The following is an 18,643-nucleotide window of genomic DNA, read 5'->3' on the forward strand; positions in this document are numbered from 1 at the left end:
TTTAAATAGCAGCTTAGTATTCTATTGTGTGATAGATTTGCACACCTTAAAAATTAAAATCTGAGTTTCTTTAAAATTTCTTTTTTACAATCCCCAACTGTCTAACTCAGAAAAAGAAAGTGGAATTTTTCAAGATGGGAGATTTAACCCTGCCCCTGTCAAGCAGCCGTGATAGTGGTATCCTGAAATTGAAACCCAGGTCTGTCTCTCACAGCCACTGTTATTATTTACCTCTTGCTACTGAAAGACACCTGCTGTCAGCATTACTTTTGGTTTTCCACCCATTTGCTGCTGTGATTTAAAGATATTGCCTTTAAGGTCTCATTTACCAGCAGCATGTGTCGAGAAGGGTCTGGTTTTGACCTTTCCATGCTGTCCCTCCACCCCCATCCTCTTCCTCTCGTCCACCTATTTTCTCAGCATACAGCCAAATCCAGTAGGCTGTCAGGAAAGGGGTGCAGGTGTGAGCCGGGAAGGAGAGGACATCTCCTGTCCCACCAACGTGCCTCCTTGTCTCTCACAGCTCAAGAGTTATGGTGAGAAACTGGACAAAGAACAGGCCGCCCTTGAGAAGGTAGAAGCCAAAGCTGATCCAGGGTAAGAGGTTTCAGCACGTGCTTATTTTCTCCGCGAAGGTATCTGGTGGTTTGAGCACAGGGCTGAGGAGCTGGGGGTCGTTGCTGCCGGCCCCGTGCCGCTCAGTGACCTCACCGCTGACCCGGCCCCGTGCCGCTCGGTGACCTCACCGCTGACCCGGCCCTGTGCCGCTCAGTGACTTCACCGTGGACCCGGGCCGTACCACTTGCCCAGGGGGTGCTGAGTCAGCCTCCTCTTCCCCACAGTTGCCCCTGGGGTCAGGAGCAGCTCGTTTTGTGTTTTGTTTTGTTTTTCTGTTTTTAAAAACTAAGTAATACATTCAAGGTTCAAAGGACGTGTGCCCCCCTCCCTTAGAATCAACCATTGTTACCAGGTTTTAACAGCACACATTTCAGGCCTGTCCTTTGGGAGTGAAGGTGCCATCTTTTTTGACCAAGACACAGCTGCTGAGTTTTTGTGTTTTGTTTTGTTTTTCAATTAATTGTATTTAGACAATTTAAGTTAAATATAATCACTTACATTTGACTGTTTTAGCACCAAACTGGGTGGTGAAATCTCCCAAGTGTCACTCACTTGAGTGAAATCATGAAATAATAAAATGCTTCAGGCACAGATTGAGCGGTTCTGGGGTTGGTGGACATTTTTAGCAAAGAAGTACCTACAGATTACTTGGCTTTATGATTAGAAATCCTCTTTTCATGATGTGGAGCAAAGTACTATTAGATACTTGACATTTTAAATTTCAAATTAGTGCTTTTAATGACCTTGAAACTCATTTCCTTTCAGAAGGGAAATGAAAAATAGGAATTAAAATCACGATACTGTGTGTGCTCTGAGTCTGTTAAGTAATTAGTATCATTAAAAATATACAGTAATCTTGAAACTCCTTGTTGTTTCTGCAGCTGACATTTTAATGCTGAATTCTGTAGTGTTTGTTTGGATGTGGCCTGATGGACTCGGCTTATAAATGAATAATAATGTCAGTTAAAGGGTAGTCATAACCATTTGTGGGAAGCCCATTAGACACTCTTGGGAGAGACAAGGAAATTAAGAAAGAAATCCCTTTTTATCTGGGGTCTTGGTTTTCCCCGTGATTCATAAAATCATAATAGTTTGTTTCAAGTCAGTCATTTTTTGGTCTTTTCTTTTCAGCATCCTGCAGAACTTGAGAGCCCTTGTAGCCATGAATGAAAATCTGAAAAGTCAGGAACAGGAGTTTAAAGCACATTGTCGAGTAAGTGTTGCTTGGTGTCGGCAGATGTTAAACAAGATTCTTGTAAAATCTCCTGCTTTCCCTCTCTTGTGTTGCCGAGGGTCCCGTCCAGGTGCGGTTGGAAAAGCAGGCTCACCAGGCGGGTACGCGGCAGTGTGTGAGAGGAGTAGAGGACTATGGTAGGTGCCCTCCGAGCACACCGCAAGTGACTTAGGTGTGCCAAACCCCCAGACTGACTGGGAGCGCAGTCTAACAAACGATGTTTTCTAATTTCCAAATGTACTGAAAAGTCTTACAAAGTGCGAAAGGCATAGCATCTTAGGAGACCAGGGCCGCCCTGAAAACCTGGCGTGTCTGTGTGTTGCATGTTCTGCCACGTGAGACCTCGTGGTCCAGTAGCGGGCACATGCTCAGGTGACCATGTGGGAGGCAGGAAAAGGGAGTTGAGTCATGTGTGAGTCCAGGGAGAGAGGCCACCGTGGCGCCAGAGCCATCCGGAAGCTGGTCTGAGTTGCGCAGGGCCAGGTGGCAGGGGAGGAGTGCCTTGGTGAGGCAGGGCTCCGGGCTGCAAGGTCCCAAGAAAGGTGGAAAAGGGTCGGCACCGAGAAGGAGGCTTGGACTGGGCTCTAAGCCACTCGTTCATTCCGTGTCCCAGGGGTTGCTGTGAGCCTCGCCTGCCCTTTAGGAAGAAAGGCCCCTTCTGACTGAGGTACAGCTGCCTGTATCCTCCTGAGTTAACCTTCCCAGGCTGAAAATCGGGGGTCTGGGGAGCTACTGCCTAATGGACTTTCTGACTCCATGTAAACTCACAAAATGTGAAAAAAAGACTCTAGATCAAGATAAATAATTACCTCCGATTACTAGCCTGTCCAAATCTTATGGCTGTTCATATTATTTTTAAAGGAGGAGATGGCACGGCTGCAGCAGGACATTGAAAACCTGAAGGCTGAGAGGGCTCCAGGCAGAGATGAAAAGGTACGGGCTGTGGAGGAGTGCTCCAGCCTACTGGGGGCTGCGTGACTTCCACCGTGAAAGGATTTCTAGAGGACTCAACAGCGAAGAGTGTGGTGCTGGAAAAGACCAGACCTTCCTCAGCCTGGCCCTCTGAACGCACATTTCTCAAGTAGTTTTCTTAGATACTTGTCCCTGTCCTTTGTCTTCCTTCTGTGGGTTAAAGCATCCATCGGTGTGGCCAGCAGCAACTCCAGATAAGAATTAAGGGGTCACAAGCCGGCCTCCCCCTCTGTTAGGGACAGGGTGTTTGCAGGAGCCCCCTGAGCTCTGTTCCCACTCGTCCCATTTGCCTGTAAATTCTGTGCCAGTTTGCTCATTCCACCCTGCGCTCCTGCCCGCTGACACAGGAAGGCAGCAGAGAGCAGCACGGGACGGGAGGTCAGAGCCCCGGCAGCACGGGAGCATCCCGGGCTCAGGAACACAGCCCACTGGCTCTCGGAACAGAGGCCTTGATCTTCCAAGGAGCTAGCGTGGACGAGGACAGAAAAATAAGTCTGTTTCTCTCACCAGATGAGGTTGTAGGGACCGCTGTGGTTTGTCCCTTCTCACACTCCATTCAGGGCTTCTTTGCTGTGGCTCCCTGTGCTTAAGATGTGAGAGCTGGGGGTGGCTTTGGAGCCCATCGACTGTACCCTCTCACGGGGAAATGGGGAACTTGGGGCTCAGAGGGGGCAGGGGACTTGTCCAGGCAGCCAGCATGAGTCCAGATGCGCTCCACCAGGGCTGCGGGGAGACGGGCCTCAGAGGTGCCACCTCCCTGTCGTGATGTGTGTGCCACTCCAGCCACAGCCGTGAGGACCAGCACGGGGATAGCAGAGTGTGGCCGTGCCGTGGGTCGTGTCCTGGGACTACCGCCCGCATCCAGCCTTTCCAGTTGTTTCTAAGACTTTGAGCTTGGAGGCTCACGTGAGCTCAGCAGCCTCTGCGTTTGCACAAATCACAGACTTTCAGGATGGCACTCCTCCTCTGAGCAGTCACACCTTGTTAGAGGGATTGACTCACATTCAAAGACAGTCAGAGTTTAGCTTGTTAGTGTGAGGCTGACAGGCACTTAAGAACAATTTAAAATCTGGGGCTCGTGTGCAGGCTATGCCCTGTTCAGACGTGGTCTGCCCACCCCGCCTTCCTACATCTGGACCCTCAGCTTTTCTGTCCCATCCCTTTCCTCAGAAACATTTTTTGTCTTTTTTTTTTTTTTTTTTTACTTTTCCTCACGGCAGACCCTCTCCAGGGGAGAGCAGCACGGTGCCCTAACCCCTGCTATGACGCACAACGTAAGTACCTGCCCATTCTCAGGACCACCGCTGTCCTCTGCGGGTGTGGCAGCTTCTCACGTGTCCACCTCCTTGTCTTCGGGCTCTCAGGGCGTGGCTCCATCTCGCGCACCCGCCCCTTGGGTGGAGCAGGACCTCCCGGGGACGGGCCTGGCACAAGGCATGCCGTCCCCACCCTGGCATCTGAGCCGGGAAGGGGACAGGCCTGTGTGGTCCACACGTGCCCATCACAGCCCAGGCTTCGAGGAGCGAGCAGTGCACGGGGAGAGAGCTCTCTCTGGGGGAACTGCGTTCAGGGTCAGCAGCCTGTAAAGGGCTGGGTGGTAAATATCGTCACCTTTGTGGTCCAGCTCCACTGTGGCCATCATAGTCTGTAGATAAGTGAAAGGACATGTCTGCATTCCAGTAAAACTTTATTGACAAAACTAGGCACAGGGGCGAATTTGACCCAAGGGCTGTGGGATTTAGCTGCTGGGCTGTAGTTTGCAGACCCGTGTTCTGAGTTAAACAGGTGCTTCTAGGAGAAAGGAATAGAAAAGGAAGAGGAGAAGGAAGAGAGAAACAGGAAAGCCTCTAACATTCTCCTCTTTTAGGGTTTCTCTTCCCTTCGTGCCCTCAGAGGCACCTAGAGAGTGAGCTTCGGGACTCCCATGGTGAAGGCTATTGAGGTTTCCCTGCAGCTGAGCCCCATGGAGGAGCTGTGTGTGTGTGTGTGTGTGTGTGTGTGAAGGCTATTGAGGTTTCCCTTCAGCTGAGCCCCATGGAGGAGCTGGGTGTGTGTGTGTGTGTGTGTGTGTGTGTGTGTGTGTGTGTGTGTGTGTGTGTGTGTGTGTGTGTGTGTGTGTGTGTGTGTGAAGGCTATTGAGGTTTCCCTGCAGCTGAGCCCCATGGAGGAGCTGGGTGTGTGTGTGTGCGTGTGTATGCACACAGTGGGGAAGGGGCACCTCTGACACTACTGTAGCTTTCCCCAGTTCAGCAAACCATCCAGCCATGTCTTTTACCCCATTGGGTTCAGTGAGGGGCTAGTTTCTCTCTTTTAATTCAACTCTGTCCAAAGGGCCTTTCTACAGTGGTGGAAATGTTCTCTATCTGTGCTGTCCAATATGGTAGCCACTAGCTACATGTGGCTACTGAGCACTTGAAACGTGGCTAGGGAAGTTGAGAAGCTGAATATTTTAAAGTTTTAGTTAACGTAAATTTAGATACCCACTTGCGGCTGGTGGCTATCATGTTGGATAGTGCAGGTCTAAACAGAAACATAGGAAGCAAGCCATCATCATCTCCAAACACAGAGACATAGAACAACAGGCTCTTTAAATAACGGTTGTCTCCTCCTCCTCATGAATCTTTTTTGGTGTGGGAGGAAAGGGCACTTGGACTTGACAGATACTTCACTTAAGAACCCTGGATGCGGCCTGGGTCCCGGAAGAAGGAAGAGTTGTTATAAAGTGATGTGAAAGAGTGTCAAGGACTTAGGACCCGACCCTGAACTCGGCCATTTGAAAAAAGGAATTTGGAGCCTCAGGATGAGGGAGATATATAAAAACTGTTCAACTTCAAAAGATTTCATCAAAAAATGAAAATTTCCTATTCCCAGATAATTGTGTTTTTTTTCCAATTTCAGGAAGACCTAGACAGACGGTATAATATGGAGAAAGAGAAGCTTTACAAGATCCGTTTACTACAGGTGAGTGAAAACAAGAGCCAATAAATGCCTCTAACTAGGCATGTGTCCTTATAGCAGAAGTAGAAAGTCTCAGCATCTAAGAGCTGGAGAGACTCAGGAAAGCTGCTGTTTGCTCTTCTACCTGGAGTATAACTCAGTGGATTATGTTGGTTATAACACCTCACATCGGCATGTTGTTTCACCATCATCTCATTTGAGATGGGTGGAAAGTAGCTATTAGCCTCATCTTCTGTATGAAGAAATTGACTCACATCTGTGAAGTACAAGCAGCTGGTAAGTGCCAGAGCCAAGGTTAGAGGTCTAATGTTCTTGTCCATTACTTTTTTTGTTTTTTAATTAAGAAAATTTTATTTACAGTAGAACAGAATACTTAGGAATATATTTAACAAAAGGATTGTAAAACTTGTACTCTGCAAACTATAAAAAATTGTTAAAATGTCCAGCAGAGGCAAATCTGTAGAGACAGAAAGTGCTGCCTAATGGTGGGGGTAAGGGGTCGGGAGACATGGGAGTGACTGCTGATTGGTACGGGTTTCTTTTGGGGTGATGAAAAAGTTCTGCAATTTTAGGTAGTGGTGATGGTTGTACGATTCTGTGAGTATACTAAAAACCATTGAATTGTATACTTTGGGTGAAATGTATGGCCTGTGAATTATATATCTCATAGCTGTTTACAAAAAAGTGGGGGGGAGGATAAGGTAGATTTTAAAATATTGTGTTCTTGTCTAGTACCTTTCCCCTAAAATTAAGTGCCCACTTTAGCTGTCTTAGTTGATACCCTTAGCGGTTTGTGAGAAGTCCATCAAGTATGGGGAGTTTTAAAGTTGGCTCTAAATTCACATAGATCAAAATTATGTTATAGAATCTTTTACACTGCCAGGGTCTGGCTCATGCACATTCACAAGACAAGAGTTAACTTGTGTTGCACTCAGGCCCGGGCCTTCTCTCTGTTCTCTGGGAAAGGAAGGCCAGGTTCTGGGGGGAGTGGCCAAGGGGCTGCAGGGGCCAATGGGACCCTCTTTCTCCTTTCTCTGGCCTGTGCTTATTTTGCTGAGTTGTTTGGCTAAATTCCGGGGAGTCAAATTTGTCCTGATACAAGGACACTGTACCAATCTTAAAGAGACACAGAATTAAATAAAATCAGGACAGTACAGCTGCACACTTGGAAACTTGTTGGCTGTGTGCTTACTATGTGTTCAGTGTTGCCTTAGATCCCAGGAATAGTAAATGGGATGTTCTGTCTTCTGGGAGCTGGCTGCCTGTTTGAGAACCAAGATATGTCCATATACATCAAAGTACAAGGGGGCTTATATGCGAATTGCATACTGCAGGCTGGAGACCTGGGGGTCAGTCATACATACTGGCTAGAGGGAAGGTGCAGTAGAACCCTAAGCCTGCTGAAGCCTGAGCCAGGGCTGGGTCAGTGAAAATGGACAGAAATAAACCGGCAGGTGAGAGACTGAGCAGCTGTATCCATGGAACTCGGGATGGGCTAGAGAAAAAGTGGAGTCGAGCGAGGATGGTGGGGGAATTTCTGACTTGGGCACTAGTGTGGATCCTTGTGTTATTAATTGAGCAAAAGCCTAAAGGAGAAAGGATAGGGCTGAAGGGGATGGGAGTGTGAATAGAAGTGTTAGTGAGATCTGTTTAGGGCTTTTAAAGGTTGGGGTACTCACCCAAGTAGGAATAGTCTGGGCTGGAGATCTGGGGGTCAGCACTGTATAGGTGATAACCTAGGATGTGAAAATACAGGCTGAGAAGAAGGAGGGAAGGACCCCATCAATGAGGGTTGAGACCAAGCAGGCAGCCGGAGGCCCAGGGAAGACAGGAGCCCGAGGTCTCGTGGCAGCTGAGCAGAGAGCTCAGTGGAGAGAAGGGTCAGTGTTGCCAGAAGTCAGGAAAGCTGGAAGCTGAGAATTGCCACAGGTGCAGAGAGAAGGTCTGTGGTGACCTTGACGAGGGCAGTGGCCGTGGGTGTTGGGAGCAGCCAGCGGCAGTGGCCTGAAGGGCGACCGAGGCGGGTGGAGGGTCAGAGGCACGGGGGGGCGTTGCGCTCGGGAAGTTGTGCTGTTAGAGGGAGGAGAAGGATGGAAGCTGAAAGATGATCAGGGCTTAAGGAAGGGCCTTTCTAAGGATGAGGGACTTGAACATATTTAAATGCCGGTGAGAAGAAGCCAGTAGAAAAGGAGAGGTTAAAGATACAGTGAAAAGAGTGAATGATTTTATCTTTAGATTCCTGAGAAGGTATAGGGTCCGGAGCCTGAGGCCCCACGGGAGGCGCAGCCTTGGCCACGGGGAGAGGTGCATCCTTCCCTCTACTCTGGCCAGACCAGCAGGCACTGTTTTGGTTTGATCACGAGAGACGATAGTGGGTTTTGCGCCCGGAGGGGTTTTTGCGCCCTAATGAATGAGAGGTCCCCGTCTGCCGCTATGATAAAGTGGGCCAGGAGAGGGGGGGGACGAGGAGGCGCAGGAGAGGGGCAGCGCTGAGACCGTGAACCTGCGGTGGGGGCTGCGTGGCCCTCTTTGGCGCTGCCCCTCGGGGAAGCCGCCCACCTCGGGGCCTGAGGTCTCCCCTGTGCCACGCACAGCCCGGCCTCCCTGGATGCGCCTGGGGCAGTTCAGCTAGAAGAGCCCGTTCGTTTCACAGGAGGGGGAAAGTGCCAGAAAGCTGCTTTAGGAGGAAACTGTAGGAGCTTTTCAAACACACCAAGGGATTTGGGATCTGCATGGAGGCAGCAGGGTAGCATCCCTTGTCATCTGGGAGGCACTTCTGTTTCCTGGTCCCTGCCTGACGCTGGGAATCAGCTGCTCTGGAGTCCTTGGGGGCCTGGTGGGCTGGCTGGGGGCACCATCCACACACGCCCTCCCGTTCAGAATCCTCCCTCCTATCCGTTATTTTGACGCCTTCTCCCTGTGTTGCCGGGTGAGTCAGGGTCTGAGACGTGCACCTCAGGCCGCAGCCGCGCCGGGTGCCTGCCTCCCAGGGCGGGTGTGTGGGCACAGGGTGGGTGGCGGCAGTGTCTTGGCTCCCCAGAGGGCACGTGAGGCCTTTCACCAAACAGTGGTGTCTCGCCCTCCCTTTTGCACCTAGGCTCGAAGAAACCGAGAAATAGCAATCTTGCATCGCAGGATTGACGAAGTGCCCAGCAGAGCCGAGCTGATACAGTATCAGAAGAGATTTATCGAACTCTACCGCCAGAGTACGTACACCGGCCACCCACAGGCTCCCGAGGCTGACCCTGGGAGGGGCAGGAGGCGAGGGGCTCTGTCCCACTTCGGTGCGGTGGCGCCGTCCATGACAGCCACCCCTGGGAAGGCCCCAGCTCATCGTCAGGCCCACTCATTTCACGTAGCCCAGCGGCCCAGCAGGGACACCAGGGGGCTCTGCCTGCCCCCTCCCTGGACAGGTAGCTTAAGCTGACTGAGCGCTTAGGTGCTTCTAGCCCAGCCTCGTCTCTGTCAGTCACCGGGCCCCACTTCCCCGCGTCACGTGGGAGCCCGTGACCCCGGCATCTCCGATCAGCCTTCGCTCCGTTCTTCTCCCCTGCAGGCCGTCTTGCTCGCGCGGTCCCTGCCTTTAGCAGCACCACGGCCACCGGGGATGCAGCACTGGGTCCCCCTCAGCCCAAACCAGGGAGCACATCTCGTCAGGCTCAGAGTGACACTCAAAGCTGTCATCGCCTTTCTCCCCCCAGTGCTGCTGCCGTGTCTGCTCTCCCTTGCGTCGTAGCTCAGCCCAGTGAGCCTTAGCTGGTCTGCAGCCCCTTCTCAGTCTGTCATCCACCCACCCGGTCATGTCACTCCTCTCCAGTGACAAATCCTCGGGCGCTTCCTAGACCCACTGAGGAAAGCCTCTCTCCTTATTCTGCCCAGGGCCCCCCCCAGTCTAAGTCTAAGTGGCCTGCCTGAAGGTCCCGATTGCTGCCCTCCGTGCACACCGTGCCCTTTGACATCCTGGGCCTTGACCCTTGTTAACCTGCACCTGGGACCCCTTCTTCACTCTGTTGGACAGAATCTCAAGGCCCAGCTCACACCCGCTGTAAAGAGACCCTGGACCATCCCCCCTGCCTTAGGCCCCCACTCTTGCCTGTCTCCCGGGCAGCTCAAACTCAGCACATATGAGACAGAATTTGCCTCCCTCCCGCCTTTCCCCTCGGTCACTGGGAGCGCCGTCAAGGCAAGCTAGAGCCCCTGTCTTCCCTGCTGTAGCACCGTCTCATCCCTGCCCAGACTCTAAGCCCTTGTCTGCACTTGTGCCTGAGGGATCTTCCTCACACAGAATTTGATCCTTTTACACTCTTGCTTGAAGAGCCTTGATGTTTAATAGCTCCCCCTAACTGGATGGACAATGTTCAGAACCCTCAATCCTGCCTCGTCTGGGCCGGCGGGCCCCCCGCAGTCCCTGTATCCCTCAGCCCCGGGAGCTGGTCCCAGGCCCAGGAGGCCAGTGCCCTACAGTTCCCACTTGGAAAACTCCCAAGTCTTCTTTCAGAATACACCCCAGATTTTCCCTTGAGACGTTGGCGTCTCAACCGTCCTTCCCGGTTCAAGCCGGAGCACTGTCCCTACTCAGAACACGCGTCCAGACGCACGCATCCTTTCACGTCTTCCCTCGCCACCCTGATGTTGTATGCGGTCCTCACGTTTCACTCAGATGATCGGGGCAGGTGTCAACGATGGCAGTTTCTCAGCAGAAAATAGTTTCTGCCTTAAGTTAAATCTTCCTAAGCACGGGGTTCACGAAAGAGAGCCGGCTGTGGCTCCTGCCCCTAAGGAGCGTGGGAAGGGAGGCAGCCGCACAGACAGGGAGAGCGAGCTGGCCCGGGGCTGCTTCACCCCTCTGTCTTCCTCCCGGGACCCCTCACCTGCAGGACTTCGGAGAAACCTGCGTCCCGCAGGCTGACAGGGACTTCCGCTGGCTCCCCGTCTTGGCGGGCCCGTCACTGCTGCCACGCACGTGCCGTCAGCCTGTGGCGGCCCTACACCGGCCTTTGTGCCCCGTGGGGCTTCTGCACCGGCAGCGGGCGAGTGAGAGCCAGCACTGGCAGGTCCGAGTCCTGCAGTGCCTCCGCGGGGAGAGGGTACTCAGGGTGGTTTTGATACATTTTCTCGCTCATGTGCTGATTTCTTTGCATTTGCAGTTTCAGCAGTGCACAAAGAAACCAAGCAGTTCTTCACTTTATATAATACCCTGGATGACAAAAAGGTTTATTTGGAAAAAGAGGTAAGAGCCTTTATGGAAACAAGAAACATAATCAGAGGAGCAGCTACCAGTGCTGTCAGCCCGGGAAGTTCACACGAACCTGGTGTCGGGATGCCTTCGGCTGAAGTGGGAGGAACAGCTGTCGTGTGCCCAGTGCCGGGTACAGAGTCAGAAAGCGCACATTCGTCGGGGCTCCCGCTCCGCAGGGTGGGCGGCAGCTGTGTATGGTGCCTTGTGAGAGATGACGTCATAAAAAGAAACATACTGGCAGCTCGAGAGGTGCATATGGAGGAGGGCCTGGAGTCGGTGAAACTGTAGTTTGAGTTTTAGAGGAAGGAAAGAGCCAGCTAAAGGAAATGGGGAGGGTGGGCTGTCAGAGTTGACAGAGGGAAATGGCGATTTAATCATCAGCGGCAGACAGAGGCGTGCACTAAAAGAATTGTGAGAACGAAAGCAGGAGTGGAAGGGGTGACCGGGGCAGCCCCTCCATGTTACTGTGACTCAGGCCAGATCCGCTGGTGGTCGGGGCCCTCGCTGGAAGGCAGACGATTGGGGCAGGTGTGCAGCTGTGTTTAGGAAAAAGCAGCGCTGTCTTCCCAGCGGCAGCAGTGTGGTGTCTCCAGCAGGCACTCTGGACTCACACGGGTTTGGGTTTTAGTGCGGCCTTATCTTCCTCACCTGTAAAACGGGGAGAACTCCTGCAGTGATGGAGACAGAACGAGGCAATGCCTGTGAAGTCCCTTGCATGTGGTGATACGTATTAGCTCCTGCCTCCCCCTCCCCTTGAGGGTGACAGAACCTATTTCTATTTTATCATCATCCTGCAACCTGCACTAATTACCACTTTACTAAGAACAGTATTACAAATGTGTCTTTTACCTGGACCCAAATGGAGGCATCAGTGAGTACTGTCCTTGACGGCCTGTTGTCAGTCAAACCAGATTAATCTCCTCCGAGATGCACTCCTTGAGGAGGGGTTGGGTTCTGTTTTCTCTGTATCCAGGGCCGTACACAGTAATGGGCACAGAACAGGCATCTGATAAACGTTCGAGCAGATGAACCGAGTGCGTTTGGGGGATTTACGTCAGCCCTGGGGGTAGCTCTGCTGCACGCCCTGGCCTTGGGTTCTTCCTACCTGTTGAGGGAAGACGGGCAGCCCCTTCTGAGGAAGCCCCGAACCCCACTGACCTTCCTTCATCAGCAGTGTTTAAAGTTGTTGCATTCTTTTAAAAACGAGGAGTATGCGGGGGGCGGGGGGACTGCTTTTTAATTCCAAGCCATACTAATGCGGTTACAAGTTTGCATTTGGATAAACTGTACATTTTATCTCAAGTGTGTTTATACCTGTGATATTTTGGCTTTCAACCTGCCTGTGGAGTCATAAGGACAAGAATATCATCTCCGTTTTACAGAGTGTTAACCTGAGTCCAAGTATAGTAAATGCTCAGTCCTGAGCTCACAAGCCGAGTCGGTGAGAGCCAGAAAGAGGACCTAGGTTTCTAGACCCCAGACTCAGAGGCCTGCCCTGGATGATCATCAGGACAGATGGAGGGTGCTAGGTGCGGGCTATGGCACTTCTAGGGGAGAGGGGTCTTGAATGGCGGCACACCCCCGTGGAGGCCCTCTGAGCCGCCCAGCAGCCGGCCGCATTGGCAGAGACTTTGTGGGAAGGAGAAGAATGGGCAGTGTTCTCACCCTCCATGCCCACTGACCCTCTGCTAAGCTGATGGCCCTGAAAATAAAGTGCAGTGTTTGGTGAGATCGGAAGGGCTGTGGTACAGCCCTAAGAGCCCTAATGTTGGCTTAGGCTTCCCAGCTGGGATTTGGGTTCTGTCATTCCTGTGGGCATGGCTGTGGGAAGGTGGATGCTCTGGGGAAACTCTGGAGGTGAGAGCACATTGCTCTTTTTTTTTCATGTTACTTTCATCTGTGCGAACAAGGTGTGTTCATCTCAGAAGCAGCCTCCAGAGACACGTGACAAGCTTGCAGTGGCTGGGCTTAGCACAGGCATCTTTCATCCTTTGCTTGTTGTTTTTATTCTTCTTTCCTCCCCAGATCAGCCTGCTGAACTCAGTTCATGAGAACTTCTCACAGTAAGTGCTCTGTCCTCCCATCAGTAGCTTGTGTGCCCTGCACTTTTGTTGGCTCACCTCTGCCTGATCGAGCAAGGCTTAGTGCTCAGGGTGGGGTTCTTACACTTTCACCCCTGCTGCTATGTGCAGATGTGCCTTGGTTTATGCAGAGCTTGAGTTCTTGCAAAAACTTTATGACACAGTGAATTTTAAAAACACCAAGGAATAGCTTAGGGAAAAGGTGAACTTTCAAATAATTTGACTATGCCTAACTACTATGATTTCTTCATAGATTACTTTTGTCCTGCTAGGATTAGATTAATAACATTTGTTTTTGAGCACATAGAGATGTTTTAAAATTTAGATAACGAGGGAATTCCCTGTCAGTCCAGTGGTTAGGACTCTGTGCTTTCACTGCCGAGGGCCCAGCTTCAGTCCCTGGTCGGGGAACTAAGATCCCACAAGCCGTGTGGCGTGGCCAAAAAATAAAACAAGATAAGACAAAATAAAATTTAAATAATGAAATAATCTATATGATTTTTTAAAAATACTTTTCAAACCTTGTGATAGATTTTGGCTTTTAAGTCATGTGCATACTCTAAACTACTTTGTTCAGGTATAAATATGTTCTCCAAAAGTCGGATGGCAAGGCCCATCTGTACCCAAATCATACCAGCCCTCAAGCACGGCCACTGGCCTGCCCGCCATCCGGGCAGCCCCAGGCTGGCTCTCCGTCCGTTGGGCTTCCTCTCCTTCCAGCACAGGTCTCTGCTGTCCCCTGGCAGATGAACTAAGATCTTAATGGATAACAAGTTCTGGACTTTAAGTTTCATTTCTAAAAACAAACAAAAATCCTCAGAGCCCCATTTAATATTCAGATTCAGTTAGTGACTTCCAGCCTTGTGACATTTCTAAAAATGGCGCCCTCACCTTTATCCCCTGATCGTTGAGAGGAGCTGAGGTCTGAGTGTTTGTGTGGCGAGTTCTGCTTTCTCTCAGCCTGTCCTTTGGGAGTATCCTCATCTTGCATCCATGTGCTCTGACCCTTTGGTGTCATTTCCTCTGCAGAACTGGAGGTGAAGGGGCATGTGTTAGGGCAGCACTTCTTTAGCTGCTCTTCCTGGAAACAGGACCAGCCTGGTTTTAGGAAAATCTCAGAAAATGTCTCTCAGTCTTGAGCAGTGCCTCTCAATCTGCAGATTTTTAAAAACTAAGTGAAATTCATTTCTTAAGCAGAACCTGCCATCATTCAAAATTTTTTTTAAAAATTGTTAATTTTAGTCACATTTTATTTTATTTGAGAAAATATGTATTAGTAAGAAAACTATAGGGTGGGTGGGAAAAAAAGATTACTATTCAGTTACAAGACAAGGCTAATTTTCATGCCTTCCTCAGAGTTTAGAATCTTTGGCTGCCTGGAATCTCGGGGACCCCATGGGTCCATCCTGCCTTGCAAATGCCTGCTTGCCTCTCGGGGCATTATCTGGGTACAGGGCTGACCCCTCAGGGCCTCCCCTTTTCTGAGAGTCCTGTTTGCTGGTCATACCTCTGCTGGTCTTTCTTTCAGAGCCATGGCCTCCCCTGCTTCCCGGGACCAGTTTTTACGTCAGATGGAACAGATCGTAGAAGGAATTAAGCAAAGTCGAATGAAGGTTAGACGGTTTCCTTTCTGTAATGCGGCCGGGGTTTCACCCTGCTGATGGAGAAGGCCCTGGGGGAAGCAGGCCTCTTCTGTTTGTCCTGGGAACATGGTCTCAATTCTGAAGACACGTCTTCAGTGTCTCTGCAAGGGGTCCCACCGGGCCTCTGACCCTGCAGTGAGCAGGCTAGCTCCACGGGCTGCCTGTTCCACAGGCTGCCTGCACTGGTCGTTCAGAGGCTGCTCTTAGCAACAGCTCTGTGGACTGAACACCTGCCGTGTGCCAAGCACTGTGCTAATCCTCCTAAAGCCCTCTTAAGTGAGTGGGGGTTCCCCCCCCATTTCACAGGTGAGGAAACTTTCACCAGCAGGCCTTCTCTCTTGCCCAGAATCACATCCTCACTGGCTCTTTGGTTCCTGACATTCTACCGTTAGGGATTCATTCCTCAGCAGCTTAAGAGCATTTTAGTTTCCAGGAACCCCCTGCAAAAAGTGCAAGTAATTGCTGAACTCTGCTAAAGTGAGAGGATATTGAGCCTCAGAAGTCAGAAGAGCAAAGAGAGGAACTGAAGAGGGGTGTGGGTGCCCCAGAGGTAGCTTTGCAGAGCATCATCCAGGCGGGGCGCAGCATGGGGATTTCCACGCTCAGTGGATCCGCACGGGCACACTTTGTCCGTAGGAAAGAAGACTTGCTGACGGTCTGAAAGCCGGACACGCAGCCACAGCCTCCCACTACCATAGCCAGACAAATCCCAACTAGTGCTTCCAGTGTCTCTTGCTTTTGGTTGTGTTTTTAAAACGTATCACACACCTGGTCCTCGGGCACGGCAGTGAAACCTTCTGGGGACTTAGGGCATCTCCTCTCACAATCCTGGGGCAGGGTGGTCCAGTGAGGGCAACCAGAGTGTAAACACGTGGAAGGAAGGATTGCCTGTAGGACCTGTCCTAAAAATCCACTCATTGAAGCTGCCTGTAATCCCATCTCACCAGAGATGAACTGCGGGCAAAAGCTAACCATATATCCCTTTCCCTGTAGCAGAATTTTCATCTTCCTATTAAGGACGTCAATAAAATCATGTCAAAAGAGCAAAAAAAAAAGAAAAAATGTGTCACTGGTGACAAGACTATTCAACCTCAAAAATGAGGGCAAAGATGAGACAGCACCTGTCCACGTGTGTGGACCCTTACCCAGGACGGACAGGCTCTCTTGCAGGAGGGAGTGGAGGCCCTTGTTGATGATCTGGGGTGCGAGGGAAGTGGGGGGCAGAGAGCCTGGCCAACCACAGGCCTGTGACAACTGAACCTCAGTGCGGGGACCTTTCCACCCGCCATGGCCATGCTTGTCCTCAGGGAGATGCTCTTGTGCATAGTGAAGAACAACAGGAAGTTACTGGGGTTTTTTCCCCTTTGGCTTCCCATTTGTTTACTATCTGATGCATTCCTGGGGGTAGAAATGGGCCCGGCCCCTTCATTCTCTCCATCCTCGCCCAGGCTGCCTGGCGAAGGCACCTCAGTGCTGGCCAGCGAAGGAAGCAGCCCTGGTGCCCGTCCTCCCCCCGCCTTCCCCGTGAGGTAGCCGGGCACCAGAAGGACGGTCAGGCCCCAGGGCAGGGAGGGCTCTCTCCTCTCTTGTCTGTGCTGCTGGTGGCTGACAACAGCACCTGACCTGTAGCAGGCACCCAAGAACCGTTTGTGTTAAGTGAATTCATTCTGTTGACGCCAAAAGCAGTTCTCAACAAGGGTTCCACGTAGGGTTTGACTATTGCCTGGCACTTGAATGGAGTAAGTCTGCTCTGCAGAACAGTGCTTATTTGGATGGATGTCTTTTGTTGTGTTTATTTAGAAGAAACAAAATCATAGCCCTCCGTATCTAGGTGTCATGATGGGTCCTGCCCAGATAGAGGTGGCAGGGGAGTGTGTGTGCCCCAGAGCTCAGGTTTCCCCGGAACTGGAAGGTGCAGGGGGTACACGGAACAGAGGAGCAGTGAGTGCAAGTAGTAAACTAGGTGTCCATGAAAGAGTTGCTGAATAAAGAGGGTACTGCCTACCTGTTTCTTGTGAAATTGTTTATATTCACACACAAAAAAACTCATTACAGTAAGTCCCCTACAAACGAATTCCGTTCCGAGAGCGTGTTCCTAAGTCCAATTTGTTCTTAAGTCCAACAAAGTTGGCCTAGGTACCCAACTAACACAATCAGTTATACAGTACTGTACTGTACTAGGTTTATAATACTTTTCACACAAATAATACTAAAAAACAAACACAAAAAAATAAAACATTTTTAATCTTACAGTACAGTACCTTGGAAAGTACAGTGCAGTACCAGCTACATCACCACTGCTTTTACACTTGCTTCCGGACATCCTGGACTTGAAATAAAGATACTGTACTACTGTGCTGTATACAGTGCTGTACAGTAAAGTACACAAAAGCACAACCACTTGTAGCGGATGCACACACATGACAACGTACGCCAGACACGTGAACTAACTTGCGTGATTGGACACACAAATGCACGTTCTCATCTTTGAAAGTTCACAACTTGAAGGTTCGTGTATAGGGGACTTACTGTAAATGAAACAGTTAATGCCCAGTGATAGAATTGCTGAAAAATTATAGAGTCTCTGTGCAATATTTTGCAAATAAATAAACCAACCTCAAAAACGATGCACAGAAGGAAACTGCTAGAAGGAAATCCATGAAAATGTCAGTAATATTTGCCTTTTGCACGTTGCCCGCTGCCCTTGGCAAGAACATGCCTTTTATCGCCATTTCCCCAAATGTTTCAACAGATGGAGAAGAAGAAGCAAGAGAACAAAATGAGACGAGACCAGTTGAACGACCAGTACTTGGAACTGTTAGAAAAACAGAGGCTGTACTTTAAGACTGTGAAAGAGTTCAAGGAGGTAAGAGGAGGGCTGGACTGGCGTGTAAGGCTGGGCGAGATTTGTGTTCACCCCCAGATGAGCCTTTGCAAACCAGAGCATTGCTTTGTTTTTCCACCGGTCTGAAATGGGAGATAGCAAGTTGGCAGTGGATGTGACAGTAAAGCGTGCATCACGATTGCGTTGTTCTGTGGCCCATCTTGAGGCTCTAACTGAACATTCTAAGAAACGTCACTTCAATTTCCTAACACTCAGTCACCACATTAAACTCGCAAGTAAAATGGCATCGTCAGCCCACCTGGAAACAGTGTTTGCTATGGGTTCAGGTCTAGCATTTTCCCCCCTCCCAGTCTTAGACTGGGGAAGGACCTTGAGAAGCCACATGGGAGGAGAGTGAATTTGCGTGTGGCAGGCTTGGCTTCAGATCCTGCCACTCGCCAGCTGTGCAGGTGGGGAGGGACCTCATCCCTGTCGGGTCAGACGAAAGAGGAGAGCATCTAGGCTGTGTCTGGCACCTGTCACACCCACGTGCAGGTGAACTTTGTTTGCCCCTGTCTCTTCTCCCTGCATTTGGGCAGGATTATTCTCCATCATTCCAGAAGGAAACGTGCCCTTTTAAGAAAATTTCCAGAAAGGAGGCTTCATTCTGTTGCTTGCCAAGATCCGTCTCATCAGCTTTATTTTCAGGAATTTTTTCCCCCTTTCTAATGTAAATCCATGTGGCCTCAGTGAATTTAGAGACTGCTGAAAATACAGAGGGCGGCTAAAGGTAGTCGTATCCTGGGGTGTGGTCAGTGGAATAAAAAATACAATCTTTCCATACCAGTCATTTGGTTCTCACCTGTTTTCAGGCTCTTCCCTCTCCCTCCCTTGTCTTTTTCTTCTCTACTTCTCCTTCCCTTTTTTGTAACTTAACTTTTGAGGACCACAACCATAGGCATTTCAGATTCTCTTGTCCTTTCAATAAATGTTCTTCCAGCTCCTGCCACGGCCCTGGGATAGATACATCAGGTCGTAAAACAGACTGGGTCCCTGTGTCCCGGAGACAGATAG

At 50.5% G+C, this 18,643-nt stretch overlaps 1 protein-coding gene across 2 annotated transcripts in view; it reads left to right on the top strand.

Annotated features, from left to right (window-relative positions):
• The window catches only part of CCDC93 (coiled-coil domain containing 93), a 93,684-nt gene that overhangs the window by 66,501 nt on the left and 8,540 nt on the right, over nt 1–18,643 (top strand). For both annotated transcript variants that reach the window (XM_059052541.2, XM_059052540.2), the window contains 10 exons: nt 524–597; nt 1,750–1,831; nt 2,714–2,785; nt 4,045–4,098; nt 5,723–5,785; nt 8,880–8,988; nt 10,930–11,012; nt 13,047–13,084; nt 14,631–14,715; nt 17,498–17,611. In XM_059052541.2, the coding sequence (XP_058908524.1) occupies nt 524–597; nt 1,750–1,831; nt 2,714–2,785; nt 4,045–4,098; nt 5,723–5,785; nt 8,880–8,988; nt 10,930–11,012; nt 13,047–13,084; nt 14,631–14,715; nt 17,498–17,611 (774 nt within the window). The remainder of the gene's footprint in view (nt 1–523; nt 598–1,749; nt 1,832–2,713; nt 2,786–4,044; nt 4,099–5,722; nt 5,786–8,879; nt 8,989–10,929; nt 11,013–13,046; nt 13,085–14,630; nt 14,716–17,497; nt 17,612–18,643) is intronic.

Source organism: Kogia breviceps, chromosome 2, assembly GCF_026419965.1.
Source record: "Kogia breviceps isolate mKogBre1 chromosome 2, mKogBre1 haplotype 1, whole genome shotgun sequence".
Lineage (NCBI taxonomy): Eukaryota > Metazoa > Chordata > Mammalia > Artiodactyla > Physeteridae > Kogia > Kogia breviceps.